We start from the raw sequence: 19,946 nt of genomic DNA, 5'->3' as shown, positions 1-19,946 counted from the left end.
CATGACATAGTTTCAAGTGTTTCCACCCTCCTGCTCAATCTACCTGGAAAATATTTCATGCTGTCTGCATCTCCCTTTAAAATATACCATTTTTGGGGCACCTGGGTGACTCAGTTGGTTAAGCAACTGCCTTTGGCTCAGGTCATGATCCCAGAGTCCGAGGGTCTGCATGGCACTCCCAGCTCCACAGGGAGTCTGCCTCTCCCTCTGACCTTCTCCCCTTCTCATGCTCTCTCTCACTCTCTCTCAAATAAATAAATAAAATCTTAAAAAAAAAAAAAATATGCCATCCAAAAATGAAGCCAAGATCCCAGACATGGTCTGGATCCGGTGAAACCGGACTAACTCTCACATTCCAAACACTGCACTGCGTCGCCGACGCGCACCCACATTGCCGGTAGCCTCCTCGCACTGTCAGTTCCTCTAACACACTGCTAAGTGCCTGTCAGCTGAGACACAATGCTTCCATCCTTGCAGTTTGAACTTAGTTTTTCCTTGTGATATTTCATCTTGTTGAATTCCATTCATTCTGTATGAAATATCATTCTTGCATAGCTTTGAGAAATTTACTATCTACAGAAAGCAGAAGAGTCATTACTGCCTACACAGTCAGTATAATTCGTGGGGGATAATAAAAAGGAGGGGGTTCTCCAACAGTGTACAGCAGGAGGAGAAAGGGCCGAGTTTCTTCTGTCTCTCTAAAACAAGAGCAAAACTTTGTTATTTGTTACTTATTTTATTTGGTATTTACCAAAAGTTCAGAAAGACACAAAAGTGTTCTCATAAGATGATGTCCAACCTCATCTGGGGGCAAGAACTGATTCGAATTAACATGAAAGTATTTACGGCTTTTATTTCTTCTACTCTGGGTGACTACTCATACATTTCCCTGAAGAAATATTAACGGGCTTGTTTCTGAGGTGCTTTCCCAGACCCCACTGTAGATTTTGTGTCATATGTGGTATTATCCCTGATTACCCTTCTAAACTCCAAAAAATTCTGAATTCTGAAACACATCTGACCATAAGGGTTTTTAATAATCAACTGTGACTCCACACACTCCTCACAGGATCGCTCTGAGGATCAAATGGGCACACACGGCCCTTCAGAACTGCCAGCCACCATGATCATGATGGTAACAGATCAGACTTAGTATTATACTCAGTCCTTGACCTGCTTTGACTGTGACCCCTCTGCCTCTGGGGGCACCGATGTCACCTAAAGATAAATAAGATAAGCACTCATGGTTTACACCTCTAGACAAAAACATAGTGTTGCAGAACCCCCAAAAATAAGATGGAAATAATAGGGGTGCCTGGGTGGCTCAGTGGGTTAAAGCCTCTGCCTTCCACTCAGGTCATGACCCCAGAGTCCTGGGATCAAGCCCCGCATGGGGCTCTCCACTCCGTGGGGAGCCTGCTTCCCCCTCTCTCTCTGCCTGCCTCTCTGCCTACTTGTGATCTGTCTGTCAAATACATAAATCTTTAAAAAAATAAATTAAATAAAATAAAATGAAAATTTTCTACAGAACTGTAGATGAACTCAAAACCAAAGAAACTATCTCAAACTATTTGTACCTGAAAATTAAATATAGGAAAAAGCATCACTTGGGGTTTATGCAAATTTACCTGTAACACTGCCAGGCTTTGGCAAGCCAAAGTTTAATAAATTATGCTGCAGTTGCTAGATAAAAAATAATAAATAAATTTGAAGGTGACTGTTATTTCACCGTCAGTAGGATATGTACTTAATTACAGGAATGTTAATGTCAATCTGCTTTTCCAGAACTGGACCCCAGCAAAATTCCAACTCTGAATGACATCAATCTCTCCCTTAAACCATCTTGGGTAATCTACTTCAGCGAGCAAATACCAAACAGAAGCAGCCAGGTTGTGTTTTATAGTGCTGTAAATGTCTCCTTGTGGATGCTTTAAAAGCGATAATAGAAATTCTTTCAAACTTCCTTTCCAATTCTCAAAGTGGTATATTTTGAGGTTTTAGCCTTAACACATCTCAGTTTTACCAAAGGGAAATAATTAACAAGCTATGCACAGCACGCATTCAAACTCCTTCAAGACCTTTAATTTTATTCATGTGGTTATCGCAATACAGGAGAAGAAATGTTTTTATTGACTTTTTAAAGACTTTTGGAAAATCCAGTTTCCTAAACTGTCATTATTTGAAGAGTTTAACAAATACCCACCTGCAAATTCATAACTTTCCTTATCTATAAAAATACAAATAACCTGGGGCGCCTGGGTGGCTCAGTGGGTTAAGCCGCTGCCTTCGGCTCAGGTCATGATCTCAGGGTCCTGGGATCGAGTCCCGCATCGGGCTCTCTGCTCAGCGGGGAGCCTGCTTCCCTCTCTCTCTCTCTCTCTGCCTGCCTCTCCATCTACTTGTGATCTCTCTCTGTCAAATAAATAAATAAAAATCTTTAAAAAAAAAATACAAATAACCTAATGTTGAAAGTCCCCAAGGACTGACAAAGCAGATAATCATTTACCAGACAGCCAAGTGGTTTATGCAAATCCCAGTGGTTTTGTAGAAGGAAGCAATGCTTTTTCAGTTGCCATTTGTGCATGTTTGTGTTTTTATCATGAAGTATTCTTTCTAAAAGAAAAAAAAAGGGAGAGACACTTGCCCATAGTAGGGTTCTTTGTTTTGGTTTGATTTTTATGTTTTAAGGCTTAGAGCTCTTCATGAAAGACCCAGCACATATTGTGAAGATAAGTAAATGTGTAGAAATAATGACCAGTAAATCACACATAACACTTTCACAATCACAGCCATTAGGAGGAGACACAGGGAGGATGTTTTGCTCCACTTGGACTAGTAAATTTCACAGGAAGACCACAGGTTTGGTTCTCTTCCTCTCCAGTCACTGAGAAATGGAGAGAAAAATCACATTAATCTTCCTGGAGTCCTGTTCCTACCACTGAATAAAGAAACTAACCACCCAAATTAGTTTGTGTTCTGTGCTCTCCGAAAGGACATCATTATGAAAATATGGCATGTGGAATTCTCACCATTGATTTAACACATCTTTGATGTTTATCTTCAGATCTCTGCTTAATGCAACCCACCTATAGAAAATGCAAGTTTCAGAGGCAAGAGTGGTTAAATCTTTGGAAACAAGTCGCCACGAACTAGTCTCCTCTCAAAGTGTTTTTTAACAGCACAGAGAGCTGTGTGTTGGTAAAAATAGGGTTGTCTTTTTTAAACTGCAAGGTTTACTGCTGATATTCTAAAATAATAAATAACACATTTTTAAAGAGTTGTGCAGAGGCTGTCAAAATCCACTTTCTCAAATTTTCATAGTTCTGCTCAGTAAGAATCTCCTGGTGTGCTGAACGGTAAGATGGAGTATTATCAAAAGAATTCACCTTGCCTACGGAAATGAAACCAACAACCTTGGTGCTTCACAGGATGGGTCTCCTTTTATATTTCGGAAAATGGGCAAATCTCAAAAAGATCAAATTACATAGCAAGTGTACAGATTTATTTATGGGATAGAAGAGACCCAGTATGAACTGATTTCCTCTTCCTTGACTGAACGACACCGATTTTGCATCCTTTAATATTTTTCATGTCTTTTAGATCGCATTAAAAAGAGAGAAAGAAATCCAATGACTGAAATTGACACAGATTCTCAGGGCTGAGAGAAACCTGAAGGTCATCTAATCCAGTGATAGAGAATAAATCTGAGAAAGACACTTTGGGTAGAGTTTTTGTCAAGTAATGACTATTGATGAGAAACAGTAATGTGGTTCTCATATCAAAAGTAGTAATAGCATGCTTCTGATTATGAATTTCAAGGCATACATAAAGTTGGCAGGAAATTAAGGAAAAGGCAGCAATCTCACCCAGATGGGTATACCCAGGCCTCCAACAACACTCTGTACGCAATAACATGCAAAACACCTTGAAGAAAAGAAAGGCAAAGAGTGTGTGTGTGTGTGTGTGCACGCGCGTGCGCGTGCACACACGGGCACAGTAACTCTTCTACTGCGTTTTATCAGCATGAGATAAAAACGTATCATTCTAGCATCAAAGAATATGCTGCACTTCAAGTTATAAACTTTTCCCAATGACCCTTTCCTAACACTTAAAGGTACAGAATTCTTCATTATCACCAAAATGTTGATGCCATAAGCATCTAGACCTCTATATAGATTTTATTTTATTTTATTTTTTTAATTTGACAGAGAGAGACAGAGAGCACCAGGAGGAGAGGTGATAGGCAGAGGGAGGAGGAGAAGCAGGCTCCCCGCTGAGCAGAGTGCCCAATGTGGACTCATCCCAGGACCCTGCAATCATTACCTGAGCCAAAGGCAGACACGTAAGCAACTGAGCCACCCAGGCGCCCCTTGACCTCTATAAAAAGACTTCCCCAGGGCACCTGGGTGGCTCAGTCCATTAAGTGTCCGACTCTTGATTTTGGCTCAGGTCATGATCCCAAGGTTGTAAGATTGAGCCCTGCTTAAGAGTCTCCCTTTCCTCCCTCTGTCCCTAGCCATTTCCTCTCTCTCATCATTCTCTCCCTCCCTCCCTCTCTGGGAAAAAAAAAAAAAAAACAAAAAAACAAAAAAACAATAAAAAACACTTCCTCTAAGTACACTTCTGCAGTGAATTTTAAAGGAAACACTTGGAGTTGGGAAAAGCTTGGAGATTACTATTGACTACAGAGCTTATGAAGGCAGAAGCAGTACTGCCATCCATGCAAAGGTCTTAGTAGTAGGCATTTTCAGGTACATTTTTTTCCTTGACAAAATCTCACCGTGGGGAAAAGAGAAAAAGGAGACACCCATTCTAAAAACTTCATCCAATTAAAAAAAAAAAAAAATGTGGACTAAATACATGCTTACCATGAACACAGATCCCACAAAAACTGCCTTGATAGAAACAGATCTTGTTCCTTATCCTAAAGAGGATTATAACCTATGCATCCTATACAGGACTCCATTTTTGGAACAGGAATGACTCTGATGACCGTGTCGTGATTATTTTTACATTATAGCAATATGGAATGGAGTGAAAGTATTTTTAAATGAAGGCTGTAATAGGAGTAAGAATAATAAAAACATCTCAAGGTAAAATAGTGGATTTTATAAAAGAAGCACAAAAAAATATAGACAATCTTTAGGACATTGGACTAGGCAAAGAGTTCTTAGACTTGACACTCAAAGCATGCTCTATAAGAAAAAAAGTGATAGATTATACCCCATCAAAATTCAAAATTTTGTTCTATGAAGAATCTTGTTAAGAAGATCTCTTTAAGATCTTTTTAAGATCTTGGGAAGAAGAGGAAAAAAAAATCACTGACTAGAAGAAAATGTTTATAAATTACAAATACAATACAGGACTAGCACATAAGACATTTAAAGAACTCTCAAAACCCAATATTCAAGAAAAATCCAAATTAAAAAAAACTGGAGACATCCACATTTTAACAAAGAAGATATATAAATGACAAATAATCTCATGAAAAGATAATATCATTAGCCATTAAAGAAATACAAGTTAAAACCACAATGAGCTATCACTACACACTCCTCAAAATGGATGAGAAAAATCATCAGAAAAATTGTGAGGATTCAGCCACTCTGGACAATAATTTGGCAGTTCCTTTCAAAACTAAAAATGGACGTACCATACAAACTAACAATTTCACTCCTCGGTATTTATCCCAGAGAAATAAAGACTTATTCCCATGCAAGAACTTGTATATGAATGTTCACAGCAGCTTTATTCATAACAGGCAAAACCAGAAAACTACCCGAAAGTTCTTTAATGGGTGAACAGTCAAGCAAACATGGTGCATCCATACCACAGAATACTACTCACCAATAAAAAAGAACAAACTATTACTTTCGCAACAACTTGGATGAACCTCAAAGAAATTGTGTTTAGTGAAAAAAGCCAATCTTGAAAGGCTACATACATACTGTATGATTCCATTTATGTAACATTCAGGAAACAACATAATTATTAAGACGGAGAGAGACTAATGGTTGCTGGATTAGGGATGGGGGAGGGAATGGATACAGATACAAATAGGGTAACATGAGTGGGGTAGTGGTGATACAGCTGAGTATCTTGACTGTGGTGATGGTTATACAAGGCTACACATATGATATAGTTTAACAACACACACACACACATTAGTGTATATATAACTGGTGAAGTCTAAATATGTTTGTGCTTTGTACCAATATCAGTTTTCTGATTTTTATACTGTACTACAGATATACAAGATGTTAACACTGCAGAAGGCTGGAACAAGGGTGCATAAAACGTCCCTACGCATTTTTTTTTTTTTTGCAACTTTACGTGAGTCTATCCTGTGATCTGTAATTATTTTGAAGTTAAAAGTTTAGAGGCGGGGGTGGGGGGAAGAGGAGAAGAAGAAGAAGGCTAAGTCAATTAAGGCAAAAAAGACTTAAGAAAATCATCACTAAAAGTTTACCAAGAATGTTGGAACTCATGCATGTTGATTGTCTTCCCCCCTGCAGAAAGCTCTGGGGGGATGGGAGTAACACTAATCTATAAAATTACATGTTTAAGCAGGAACTTTCCTCTTGAAAAATTTGCTTGCCTTTCCAGCTCATCCACCCAAGCTACCGTAATGAGATTTCTTGAGGCTATCATTCATTAAGCCTTGCTGTTCATCAGCAGATTGTATAAAATCAATTTTATTTCCCCAAAATATACTCTTCCTTCAAGCTATTTAAGCCAATCCACAAATGTCTGCATTGACTCACCGAGGCAGGTCAACTGAGTATTAGACTGTTTTCAATTACACAGTTATTAATTCCATTAAACAAAGAAAAATGCAAACCATTAAGCATTCAAACTTCCTCTTCCCACTCAATCCCTATTGTTTTATAAAAAGCAGATTGCCAGTGGATATGCTATCTGAAGGATATACCCATAAGACAAATTTCAGAAAATCTACTATTTTGGAAATCAGACTTCTTTTTCACTATCACGTTTGTTTATTCCATTTGTTGAAAAAGTTCAAGTTATGGATGATCACAAGTAAATACCCTATCTTCACCCCCTAATAAACCTCCTACAAGTACATTAACTCTAGACTAGCACATTTATCAAGAAAAATATTCGATACACGTCTTTCAACCACATTCAAAACTGATCTCCTATCTTCAGAAATGTAATCAACTACATCAGTGAGTTACGAATGATAACAGTTAAGTCTTCCACTGAACATTTTTTTCCCAAGGATCCTAACAAAGCTGTGAATCCAGTAGATGCAGTAGAGTTTCTGGGTCAACTTCAGAGCTCTATAATCACTCATTAGTATTTCAATCATAAGAGATTTTTTAGCTCAGTTGTAATCCCATCTTCACATGGGATGCCCCATTAATGTGGGGCATTAATATCCCATTAATGCTTATGTCTTCTCTACTGCAGAACAACTGTAACACAAAGGCATACGCTCTTAATTAAAGTTATCCCCTTCTAGCCAGCTTCCTGAGCCTGTCAACCACCTGCACACTGCACAACACTTTTGTAACACCAGAAAGCTTGCTTTAAAGCAAAATCCACACAGCTAGTCAGGAGCAGGTGTAGACAAACCCAACTAAATCAAGTCTGCTTGCAGAAATTAAGTTCTAAGTGTTTCAAAATGCCAGATCTTGCTAATAAAATCGACCTTTTCATTTGACATTCTCTTAAAAGAAACAGGATTTTAAAGATGCATTTCCCAACTATTTTTTATTCTAAATTCCTATGACTGGAATAATAAATGAGCTTTAAGAGGTAGTACAGTGCTTTCCCAGATTCCAATTAATCTCACCATTTTATTCGTAATTTTACCTCAATATATACAACATAACATACATACACCAACATGGCTTCTATACCCAAAGATAGTAACTAAGAAACATAAAATCCCTCCTTCTCTAAAAATAAAAATTTTTGAAGTGAATTTTTTTTTCTAGTACAACATTGTAAATCACCTCTGAAATTTTTCTCCATTTTATTTTATGGCAAAGAGTGCACCTTAAATCACAGAACAATGAAACATAGGAAAATACCAGTCATTGGTGGCCATATTTAATTAATTGCCCTAAGTAAAAAGTGACAAGTCACTTGTCATGTTCTTCTCTTGACAATCCATCATACTAACTGTAGATTGCTTCCTTCTATATATTTCCTCTTCCTTCCTCTTTTCTCCTCTTTGCCAGTTTCAGTTGTAGCTCCCATAATGGGAGCTACAAGTATCTCTTTTCCTATGCTATTTATATTATTTCCTTAAAAATCAGCCACTTATTTAAAAAGTAAAAATTATCTATTCCCATCGGAATGCTATGAAAAGTTGTCACTAACACTTACTAATTCATCAAGCAACCATGTAATTTGTTTCCCCATTTATAAAACAGGGATGGAAATGCTTGAGAGGCACTCTGCACAAAAACAGTCATGAGTTCACACAAGAGTGCTTCTCCCCTGCCTCCCCTCAACCCACCATGTATAACACCCCTGCAGCTGTGTTATTCTTGTCTCTTGTCACATGGTTTAACTTCTCTGGCCTTAAGCTGTTTGAATGCAAAACTAGAGGCTGGACTTGAAGCTGTCTTCCATCACTGGCATTCTGTTTTTCTCCAACTATGCTTCCTAACTGTTCAGTTACTGTGTCAGTACAGCCTGTTACTTTCATCTCCCTGCTGCTAAATAAACACTGTTTTATTCTGTAATTGCACTGACTTGCATTCTTTAATTACCCACTGGTTTTGGATGTAAGGTAGGCAAATCAACATATTTCAGTAGAAGTTTAAATTTGATTCTGCCTCAAGGTTTAAGAATGAGCTGAGCAACCTATAATTATGATTTCTTGGTGAACTTTTAAGAATTTTAAGGGTGAGTGTAAGAAGGATGTAAAGTTGCTTCATCCTACTACCATGTATGTTCCTTAAAGGCAAGCCCTGAGTCTGTGATAATTTTTCTAATTCTCCAATGCCTCTGTACATAGTGGATGATCAGTAAATACTGATTATTTCACATTTAGTTTCTATGCTGAGCACTTTAAGCAAACTAGAATCTTGACTAAGATCACTGCAAGTTCAATGCCCTCCTAATGGTGTGGCAAAGGCTGAGGGCTTTAAAACCCATTTCCAAAGATGTTGCTAATTTCCAGATGCTTCAGGAAACAAATAACCCATTCAGCAACAAACTGCCTGTTTTTTTATGTTAGTAGTAAAATACAAAGGAAAAATACTTGTGTAAACATACCCATGGTTTCTGTGTTACATTTCTTATTTTGCATTTACTATGGAGATATCCAATATGTCAATTTTATGAGAGCTGTCATTGATGCTGGCATTTCAAGTACTACAATCATTATATAACACAATAAACAGGTTAGGGAAATAATCCAATACTCTTTTGCAGACAAAGAAAAAAATCATCATGACGAGGCTTTTTTAAAGGACGGACCAACACTTCAAATGATGAAAACCAGCCAAACAACTGAGCTACTCATCAGTTTTTAAAAAGTCAACCCTGACACTATATCCTAATATTTTGCAAAGAATTAAGATAGTCACTTGTTCAAATGTATTTATAGTATCATCATCATCAGACAAGATTTACTAAGTACACTCTCCAAACACTTTATATCCATTAATCCTTACAATAAGGGAGGTATCATCTCTGTTTTAGAAATAAGGAAACTGAAGCTCAAAAAGATAAATTAGCTAGTAAGTTGCAGAACTGAGACGCAAAGTCAGACCTGTCTTCCTTTGATCACGCATTCTATCATCTAAGCCACGTGGAAACTGATTAAATGACCATCAATTCCATTTACTTAATGGAATTCTAGGAAGTTATTAAAAATTATAAAGGTGAAAATAAAATATACGTTTTATAGTGTATATGAAATGTTATATTAAAAAGATAAAATAAAATTTAAATGTACTCTCATTATAACCAGGTAAAATGTGTATATATTTAGATAAACATTATAAAGAACAAATCAATAAAAAATTTTATGATTAGTTGATGGGCTAATGAGTGGTATAGATTTTTCCTGAAGTAACTGTTTTTAATGAATTGTTTTAAAATTAAATCAGCTATAGTAATCAAAACAGTGTGGTATTAGTGAAAGAATTGACAAACTGATAAATAGAACAGAATAGAGAACACTGAAATAAGCCCACATAAATACAATCAACTGATCTTTAAAAAAAAAAGAGCAAAGGCAATACAGTACAACATAGATAGTCTTTTCAACAAAGATTCTGGAACAACTGTATCTCCATAGGTAAGAAATGAATCTAGCCACAGACCTACACCCTTCACAAGAATTAGCTGCAATGGACCACAGACATAAACAAAAAAATGCAAAACCATAAAGTTCATAGTTCATGGGAATGGCAACAACTTTTTAGATACAACACCAAAGGTATAATTCATAAAAGAAATAATTGGTAAGATGGCCTTACTAAAATTAAAAACTTCTGCTCTGCCAAAGACACTAACAAGAGAATAAAAAGAAAAGCCATAGACTGGGAGAAAATATTTGTCAGAAATATTTGCCAGAAACCCATCTAATTATCTAAAATATGCAAAGAACTCTTAAAATTCAAAAATAAGAAAATAAACAATCTGATTTAAAAATGAGCTGAAGGGGCGCCTGGGTGGCTCCGTGGGTTAAGCCTCTGCCTTTGGCTCCGGTCATGATCTCAGGGTCCTGAGATCCAGCCTGGCATCAGGCTCTCTGCTTGGCGGGGAGCCTGCTTCCCACCCGCCTCTCTACCGGCCTCTCTGCCTACTGGCAATCTCTCTCTTTCCTCCTCTGTCAAATAAATAAATAAAAATCTTAAAAAAACAAAACAAAACAAAAACGAGCTGAAGTTTAACAGACAGCTGACCAAAGAAGATATACAGATGACAAAAAAGGGACATGAACAGATGCTCCACATCGTACATCATCAGGGAAATACAAACTAAAACAACAATGAGATACCACTACAGAGCTGTTAGGATGACCAGAATCTAGAACACTGTTAACACCAAATGCTGACAAGCATGTACAGCAACAGGAACTCCCATTCATTGCTACTGGGCACTGAGCACTTTAAAGACATTAGCCGACTTAATCTTTTTGTAACAATCTTTTGACGTGACTACTTCTATTATTCCCATTTCAGAGACAGAGAAACAGAGGCTTTGAGATTAAGAGGACTCCACAGGCAAATGGCAGGCTGGCAAAGAAAACCACATCACTTTGATTCCAAAGCCCATTCTCTTAATCATTCTGCTGTACAATATTACACCACAGCTCCTGCATAAAATTGTACAAAGGAGGCCTCCAATAATTGGAATGACTTCTGAGCTTTGCATTAAACAAAATGAGACTGGGGCACCTGGGTGGCTCAGTGGGTTAAAGCCTCTGCTTTTGGCTCGGGTCATGATCCCAGGGTTCTGGGATGGAGCCCTGCATCGGGCTCTCTGCTCAGCAGGGAGCCTGCTTTCCTTCCTCTCTCTCTGCCTGCCTCTCTGCCTACTTGTGATCTCTGTCAAATAAATTTAAAAAAAATTTTTTTTAAAAAATGAGACTACTGAAGAGCAGTTCAAAATCAAAATGATTAGCATTGGTATTAGTGGTCTCTACTTTAGGAAAAATAATTTACCACTGTATTCCTAATAGTATTATTTAAGTCACAGCAATTATATTTATTCCTTTATATCTTTTTCTAAAATGTTTTTAATAAAAATATATATCAGGTTGAAGGCAGATTTTTTTTTTTTTTTGGTCTTTACAAATAGTGGATTGTGTTTCTAATGTTGCTCAGTAAGGAAATAGTTAAATCTTGAGAGTATACCCTGGTGGATATCTCCCTCAACCATCTAAAGACAAGAAAAAAAAGGTCACAGTCAGTTACTCCCGTTAGATCAGTGTTCACTGGAACATCTGTAGGCGCATTTATATACTCTCTTTACTGTGAGCCTCCTGCTTGCCACAGTCAGAGTGGGCAGTCAGTGACTCTTCCCCAAGTGCTGACATTTAATACCTGGTCTAGCGGCAAAGATTCAGAGAGGGGTGAGCAGCCCCTCTGGCCTTCAGGTAGGTCCAAAACCTTCATTTCTACCAAAGCTAAAAGATGGGCACCCACGTTTGTCAACTTTCAGGGAAAGGTGATGCTTCCCTGTGCAGTCTGTTAGCCACAGATGGACTGGGTGTCCAGATGGGGAGGGGATGCTATAAAATTCGGAAACTATAGGGCTTTCTGGTGTCAAGCTACTGCAAGGATTTAATTCCTGTGGCATCAGAGCCCATGTGCTCATCTTAGTACATAAATATTTCTCTGGCATAAGTGTCAGAAAAAAGACCTAATCCTGGTTTCAGTGCCAGCAAAAAAAAAAAAAAAGTCAAATAATATATGCTTGGAACTTGATTAGCTGTGCAAGATAGTGTTAATTCATGGATGGAATGACTACAGTTACATGAGGTTACCTGCTATTTTGGAGTGATCAGGAAAATATGGGCAATACTGATCAGTAAGATTTAATGCCTCTAGGTACAGTACCTTTCTTTGGAAGGAAAAAGAGTTAGTTCAGACACAGGAAACTACAAACCCAGACCTCACACCATTAGTTCTCTTTTGATTCTCAACTATGCCCTAACTTCACAGTGAATAAATGAAAACCTCCCTGCTGAGGAATGTTAGCAGGGGGTTGGGAAAATTGTATAAATTTATTGGTCCTCTATTTCTGACTTTTAAAAAGAATCTTTCATGTGTCGACTTTGAAACTTCCTTCAGTTGAAGAACAGTATCTTCTTTTTCAAAATCTACCTTTTTTATCTAGCCTATTTAAAGAAAGTAGATTATTTTAGCTCTAGTATAACCTTTCAAAAACTCTTAAAAACCAAGATGTGATTAATATAGTCATATTAAGACCATGGGAAATATATAATAGTCTACTCCAGTGAAAACATATTTAAGTTAATAAAGCAAATTTGAAAAACTAAATAAATATGGCAAAATAATATGAAAACACTTTCAGTGTTTCAATATTCCTGTTTACTCTTTAAATACCTAAGTCATCTGGTCATGGTTTAAAATGGATGTTCTAAAAATTAAATGCACAAATACTTAAAGTGTGTCACCAGAGGAAATAATTCATCCTAATAGTAATAAGCCTCACCACTGTTTTTAGGACCCTTAAATCATGAGGTGTACCAAGAGTGGGGCAACAAAAGAAAGACGGTCAGAAATCTTTAGGGACCCAAACTAAGCTACAAAAAAATGGGTAGTATTTTTTATGCCTTGCCTAAGAAAATGTGTCTGTTAATCTACAGTAATCATGTTTTCACTTATGAGAAGCCAAATTCCCTATGACAACCTTAAAATGAAGCCAATAGGCCACAATGAACACTTTAAAAAAAAAAAAAGAAAAGAAAAAACCTCGCTGTTTAAAAGCAAGTGCTCTTGGTGTATGCTCATCCCTTGGGATCTGGAATGCATTACTCCTGTATGGCTTGCTCTACATCCCAGTAACAGTCTTCAGAGGTGTTTAAAATAAATAGGCTTTGGCTTCAATGCTCACTCCACTGAAAAATGGACAACTCTCTGAAAATCATCACATATCATGCTAAGTGTAATCACTTATGGTTTTCATTTACTGAATTGAGGGTTAACAATATTTCCTTTTAATTCCTATGGAGAGCATTTTCTTAGTTCCCAGAAATCTTCTCTTATGTATATTTGGATAGGCCCCAAATAAAGAAAACACCCATGTTATTTTGTAAGTAGGCCAAGTTGCTGAACCTATAAACCACCGTGGTCTAAAGAAGAGACAGGCTTGCTTTTGCTACTTTAGTAATAATGCTTCTCACTCACCATGTCCTCACTTGGTTTAATAACCCACAAGATGAAAAAAAACAAACCCCACAATATGATTATTAAAATATCACATCTTGAGGAATCTCCTAAGTAAACTAAGTAGAAGAGAACATTTAGCAATTAATTACATCTGATCTACAGAAGTGCTTCAAGGCAAAAGCACCCCCCTCCAAGATGTCATTAAGACTGACCATAGATTCTAAATGGTCCAAGGAATCTTTGCAGGGAGAATAAAAATACAGTGTCAACTAACATTTATTAAATGCTCATTATATGCCAGGCACTGTACTTTGTGACTTACATGTGTTATCCCGTTTATCCTTCAAAACAATCCAATGAATAGGTACTAATACGATTCCCATTTTATAGGAAAGAAAGAACAGAGGAAAAATAACTTGCCCAAGATGGTTACACAGCAACTAAGTTTCAGAGCCCAGATTTGGACTCCGACTTCATAGTCTGCCTATTTAATGAGTGGTTAGAGAAAGGGTAACAGAAGAATAAATGAATTATTTCCTGTTATTTAAGTTGAACTCACCACTAGCTCCTCCACTGATATGCTTATCCAATTCTCATTAGTCAAAAAAATCAGTCTAAACCCACGGACCAGATCCCAGATCCTAACTCCCTTCTAACCCTCTCCAACGTTATATTATCTGCCGTGACTGCAGGTAATTGTGTACTAACAATCTTACTTTTGATAAGTTAAAGCATAATTATAAAAACTATGACAGTGTGCAAAGCCCTGTTCTAAGTGCTTTACATGTATTAATTTACTAACCATAACTAACCCCGACCAAGGACGTAGGTAATTACCTCATGTTACAGATGAGGAAATTCAGACAGTGGGACATAAAATTACAAGTTCATAGCGTTAGTCATGAGAGACAGGATTTGAATACAGTCCATCAGCTTGCAGAGTCCAGACTCTGCAGTACTGAGAGCCATGTTCAGAGACACTGTTTCAAACTGTTTTTGAAGCATATTAATAATTTACTCTTAACTCTCAGGAATCTGTACTATTTTGTTTCCTCTAACCTTTGGTGTCTAGGACTTCATTTTTGCAAACAGGGAGCATATTACTAAAGCTCCTGGAATCTCTAAAGGTAAGTAACAGTAATAAAATAAAAATGTATCAGGTTTACTTCATCTACTAAATATCTTTTGAAAAGTACTATAATACTAGTATTAATCCTGAATAATTCTGGCACCTCTTTGCTTGGCGCCTGCTTAGTACTGAATTACTTAAGAACTATTTCAGGGGCACCTGAGTGACTCAGTGGGTTAAAGCCTCTGCCTTCGGCTCAGGTCATGATCCCAGAGTCCTGGGATCAAGCCCCGCATTGGGCTCTCTGCTCAGCAAGGATTCGGCTTCCCTTCCTCTCTCTCTGCCTACGTCTCTGCTTACTTGTGATCTCTGTCTGTCAAATAAATAAAAATTAAAAAAAAATAGAATTATTCCAAATGTCTTGGGCTGGAGAGAGAAATCTGAAATAACTGCCACTATTTTTTTCCGAGAGAGAGAGTGGAGAGGGAAGAGGAGAGAGGATGGAGGAGGGAGGGAGGTGTTTAGGAATCTTCTCTGCTTCGCTAAAAGAATCCTAAAAACCGGAGCACGAGCGACTGAGGTAAACAAGGAGACTTAGCAAGGCGTGACGCTTGCTAAAATCGAATTACAGTGTTTCCATTACTAAACCATTATCTGATCATTTCTACCCTGCACTCCAGGTATTCATAGGCTGATCCTAGCCTCCGTAAAATAGTCAAACAGTCACAACTGTTGTGACCTCCGTGTCCCCCTCGTCCCACGCCCTCCCCCACCCCCCGTCCCAGCAACCTAGGGACACTCAGAGGTGCAACTGAGTCCAGTCCCCCAAAGCGTCCCGGCGGGAGGAGTCTGAAAGACACCTCGGCCGCGGCGTCCCTTCAGGTTGCGGTTTCCAGACAACCCCACTGGAGCCAGAAGCTGTTGTGCCTCCTACTGGGTCACCCGTTTAAGAGTCCCCGGAGAGGAACCGGCAACACCCGGCTGCGGGCTGCCTGACGCCCCTCCTGGGATTACGGCCTTCCCGGAACCCGGATGTTGGGTGTGCGTCGGCCACTCTCACCTCCCATTCCCTAGTTTTCCGCTTTGGCTCCCATCTAGTCACTTCGCACTTTGAGCGTCTTTATTCAGAGAGGCATCCTAGGAGTCTCCTCTCCTGTAGCAACAAAAACAATCGTAGCTACGTAGCCCAAGGAGAACGGATTCCTGGGAAATGTAGTTCTTTCTGCCAACAAGCGGTGAATCTGTGAGGGGGGAGTGGGGGGAAGGACTACAATTCCCAGAAATCTAAGGGAGAATAGTCCGTGTCTAAAACATGACCCAGTTGCTTGGATCCTATTAGGAAGGGAGGTTCTGTGGCTCTGTGCTTCTAGCTGCCTGGGTTTTGCTAGTCCCACTATAAGCTTGTGGAAGAAAAAAAAAATTTTTTTTAAACAAGCTTAACATGTGAGGTGATCCAAACACAGTGATTTGTTTGACGAGATATAAGTCATTTTTTTTAATTCTTTCAGATAAAAGATCTCCACAGGATCAGAAAATATGTCACTACAGATGGTAACAGTCAGTAATAACATGGCCTTAATTCAACCAGGCTTCTCACTAATGAATTTTGATGGGCAAGTTTTCTTCTTTGGCCAAAAAGGCTGGCCAAAGAGGTCCTGCCCCACTGGAGTTTTCCACTTTGATGTAAAGCATAACCATCTCAAACTGAAGCCTGTCGTTTTCTCTAAGGATTCCTGCTACCTTCCTCCTCTTCGTTACCCTGCCACTTGCATATTCAGAAGCGGCGTAGAGTCTGAAAAGCAACAGTACATCATCCATGGAGGGAAAACACCAAACAATGAGCTTTCAGATAAGATTTATGTCATGTCCATTGTTGGCAAGAACAACAAAAAGGCTACTTTTCGCTGCACAGAGAAAGACTTGGTGGGAGATGTTCCTGAAGCCAGATATGGTCATTCCCTTGATGTGGTGTATAGTCGAGGGAAAAGTATGGGTGTTCTCTTTGGAGGACGGTCATACATTCCGTCTGCCCAAAGAACCACAGAAAAATGGAATAGTGTAGCTGACTGTCTGCCCCATGTTTTCTTGGTGGATTTTGAATTTGGGTGCTCTACATCATACCTACTTCCAGAACTTCAGGATGGGCTGTCTTTTCATGTTTCCATTGCCAGAAATGATACCATTTATATTTTAGGAGGACATTCACTTGCCAATAACATCCGCCCTGCCAACCTATACAGAATAAAGGTTGATCTCCCACTGGGTAGCCCAGCTGTGAATTGCACAGTCTTGCCAGGAGGAATCTCTGTCTCCAGTGCGATCCTGACTCAAACAAACAGTGATGAATTTGTTATTGTTGGTGGCTATCAGCTTGAAAATCAAAAGAGAATGGTATGCAGCATCGTCTCTTTGGAGGACAATAAGATAGACATTCGCGAGATGGAGACCCCAGATTGGACCCCAGATATTAAGCACAGCAAGATCTGGTTTGGGAGCAATATGGGAAATGGAACTGTATTCCTCGGCATACCAGGAGACAATAAACAGGCTACTTCAGAAGCTTTCTATTTCTATATGTTGAAATGTGCTGAAGATGATGTAAATGAAGATCAGAAAACACTCACGAATAGTCAGACATCAACAGAAGACCCAGGAGACTCCACTCCCTTTGAAGACTCAGAAGAATTTTGTTTCAGTGCAGAAGCGTGTAGTTTTGATGGTGACGATGAGTTTGATACCTACAATGAAGACGATGAGGAAGATGAGTCTGAGACAGGCTACTGGATTACATGCTGCCCTACTTGCGATGTGGATATCAACACTTGGGTACCATTTTATTCAACTGAGCTCAACAAACCTGCCATGATCTACTGCTCTCATGGAGATGGGCACTGGGTCCATGCCCAGTGCATGGATCTGGCAGAACGCACGCTCATTCAACTGTCAGAAGGAAGCAACAAATATTACTGCAATGAGCACGTGAAGATAGCAAGAGCACTGCAAACCCCCAAAAGAGTCCTACCCTTAAAAAAGCCTCCACTGAAATCTCTCCACAAAAAAGGTTCTGGGAAAATTATTACTCCTGCCAAGAAATCTTTTCTTAGAAGGCTGTTTGATTAGTTTCACAAAAGCCTTTCAAATTCACATGCATCAAAATTTTAAACCTATTTTAAAGAATCATAACAATGATGAAAATTATATTTCTATTTTTTAATTGAAAATGTCTGGGTTTTTTTTTTTAGTTTTATGAATTAAGTGCCAAGGAAAAGTGCTCATAATACAATGCTAAATACTTGAAAATCATTTACTCAAAGATATCTTAAATGAGAATTTCTAACCTGAATTTTTTCATCCAGGGAATCTTAAATCAGAAGCAGTAATAATAATCAAGATATACTTATATCCCACACAGGAGTTTTGGTTACAAGTAAGCTATAGGGTACTTAAGATGAAGTTAAACTGTTCAAGAAACTAACACCCAAAAGAATTGAATGAATTATTTTGCACAATATAACAATTTGGTGGTTGGCCAAAATTTAAAACCAAAATCACTTATATACCACGCTAGTGCTCTTTGTACACCTCTAACTGTAAACTGGCCTCTTAGTTATGCCTGTGAACAGAAGAAGGTCCCTATAGCTTATGTAAACTATAAGACAGACAGTCTCCATTGACATGAAGGAAGAGAAAGGCATCTACAGCAAGTTTGTTATATTTTATCAAGTTACCTGCATGAACTTTCTTCAGAGGATCCCCCCACCATCTGGTGCATGGAAGATGAAACAAGGCCAGTCACTTGAACAAATTCTTTTTGAGAGATTTAATGAAAACTGAAGTTCACTGCTACTTAGAATTCTGGGAAAAGAGAATAAAAGTGAGAGCACACTAAGAAAGGACCACTAATTAAATCTCATAAAGAACAACAGTATTATTTCCCCCAAATAAAAAAAGTTCGAAGTATTTTCTAAAGTTAATAGGTAGATGATTTTAAATGGGGAAAAACAAATTTGTGTGTGTATGCATCTAGTTGATATGTGGAGTTTGCTGCCAATGAAAATTATAAAATCAATGAGCTTATAATGGTTCATTTAGATACTTTCTAGAAAGAAAATTAAAAAGACTTCATTTTGAGGGTCCAAGACATCGACTGATAATCAGATGACCTTAGAGAAATGTTGTTCCTTTTGGAGTATTTTTCTGGCAGAGCCTCTCACCTTATCCTAAGAGCTGAAGCCGTGCCTTCTTATTCATCAGTCTTCACTGAAAGTCCACAGCGTATGTGTGAATTACTATGGCCAGATTTAGGGGAAACGTGACCATATAGGAGATAAACCCCCGGAACACTAGTTCATCTGCACCAGTTCCGTGTGTTAGATACTAAAAGTAATTTGGATAAATTAAATCATGTTCAGTTCATTTTAGTAATGTTGCTTAATGAATATTCCTTTTGAACCATTTATTATACCACTTTCATTTTTTGTTGTTTTTGTCACCTATGTAAAACTAATAGAACATTAAAATGTCTTCCATTGGTATTGATTTCCTCCAGTTATTAATTCTCCCAATTAGAGACAAGATTTCACTATTTCATTTTCTCAAGATCACTCTATTTGATTTCTTTTTTTCTGTTAATAGGAAGTGGTAGACATTAAAACTGAAATAACCTTCATAGAGTTCAAAAGAGTTACTTCCTCAAGAGGTAGATACATTCTATTATCTTGACTTGTCTATAGTGACTAAGCGCCTAAAGAATTATTACCACATTTGTTTTGTAGTCAGTGAGATGAAGATATAACCAAGTGATTTAATTCTGAATTCACTGGGTTCTGTAGTTAAACTCAGATCCCACCAGCATAGATTCTTCTGTGGGGGGTGTGTGTGTGTGTGTGTGTGTGTGTGTGTGTGTGTGGTATACGAATGTATGTTACAAAAGCAAGTACTTTGGTTTTGCTTACCATCTATTTGAGTAAAAATAGGTCTTTTTAAGTCACCTCACCAGTGAGTCCATCAGATGTGACATTAAAGAT

The 19,946-nt window shown here is 38.1% G+C and overlaps 2 protein-coding genes across 5 annotated transcripts in view; one reads left to right on the top strand and one right to left on the bottom strand.

The window, feature by feature from the left end:
- The window catches only part of IFTAP (intraflagellar transport associated protein), a 64,674-nt gene extending 48,548 nt beyond the window's left edge, over positions 1 to 16,126 (bottom strand). The window contains exons 1-2 of one of the 3 annotated variants that reach the window (XM_032840997.1): positions 15,980 to 16,126; positions 12,482 to 12,558 (exon numbers count right to left, since the gene is read on the bottom strand). The gene's annotated coding sequence lies outside the window, so the exon portion shown is untranslated. The remainder of the gene's footprint in view (positions 1 to 12,481; positions 12,559 to 15,979) is intronic. The other 2 variants (XM_032840998.1, XM_032840996.1) reach the window with 2 other exon arrangements.
- Positions 11,855 to 19,402, top strand: RAG2 (recombination activating 2). 2 transcript variants are annotated; one of them, XM_032840994.1, is made up of 2 exons: positions 11,855 to 12,091; positions 16,428 to 19,402. In XM_032840994.1, the coding sequence occupies exon 2, from the start codon at positions 16,456 to 16,458 to the stop codon at positions 18,037 to 18,039; it is 1,584 nt and encodes a 527-aa protein (XP_032696885.1). In that variant the 5' UTR covers positions 11,855 to 12,091; positions 16,428 to 16,455; the 3' UTR covers positions 18,040 to 19,402. The 2 variants fall into 2 exon arrangements, with proteins under 2 accessions (XP_032696885.1, XP_032696886.1); XM_032840995.1 differs by lacking the exon at positions 11,855 to 12,091 and adding an exon at positions 15,557 to 15,599.
- The last annotated feature ends 544 nt before the right edge of the window (positions 19,403 to 19,946 follow it).

This window comes from Lontra canadensis, unplaced genomic scaffold (genome assembly GCF_010015895.1).
Source record: "Lontra canadensis isolate GAN:19392208 unplaced genomic scaffold, GSC_riverotter_1.0 scaffold118, whole genome shotgun sequence".
Classification (NCBI taxonomy): domain Eukaryota; kingdom Metazoa; phylum Chordata; class Mammalia; order Carnivora; family Mustelidae; genus Lontra; species Lontra canadensis.
The sequence above is the reverse complement of the archived record's forward strand: the minus strand, read 5'-3'. Positions and strand labels throughout refer to the sequence as shown.

Bases quoted from the DNA above. Each gene is read 5' to 3' on its own strand.
- RAG2 (XM_032840994.1), top strand. From the start codon at position 16,456: ATGTCACTACAGATGGTAACAGTCAGTAATAACATGGCCTTAATTCAA.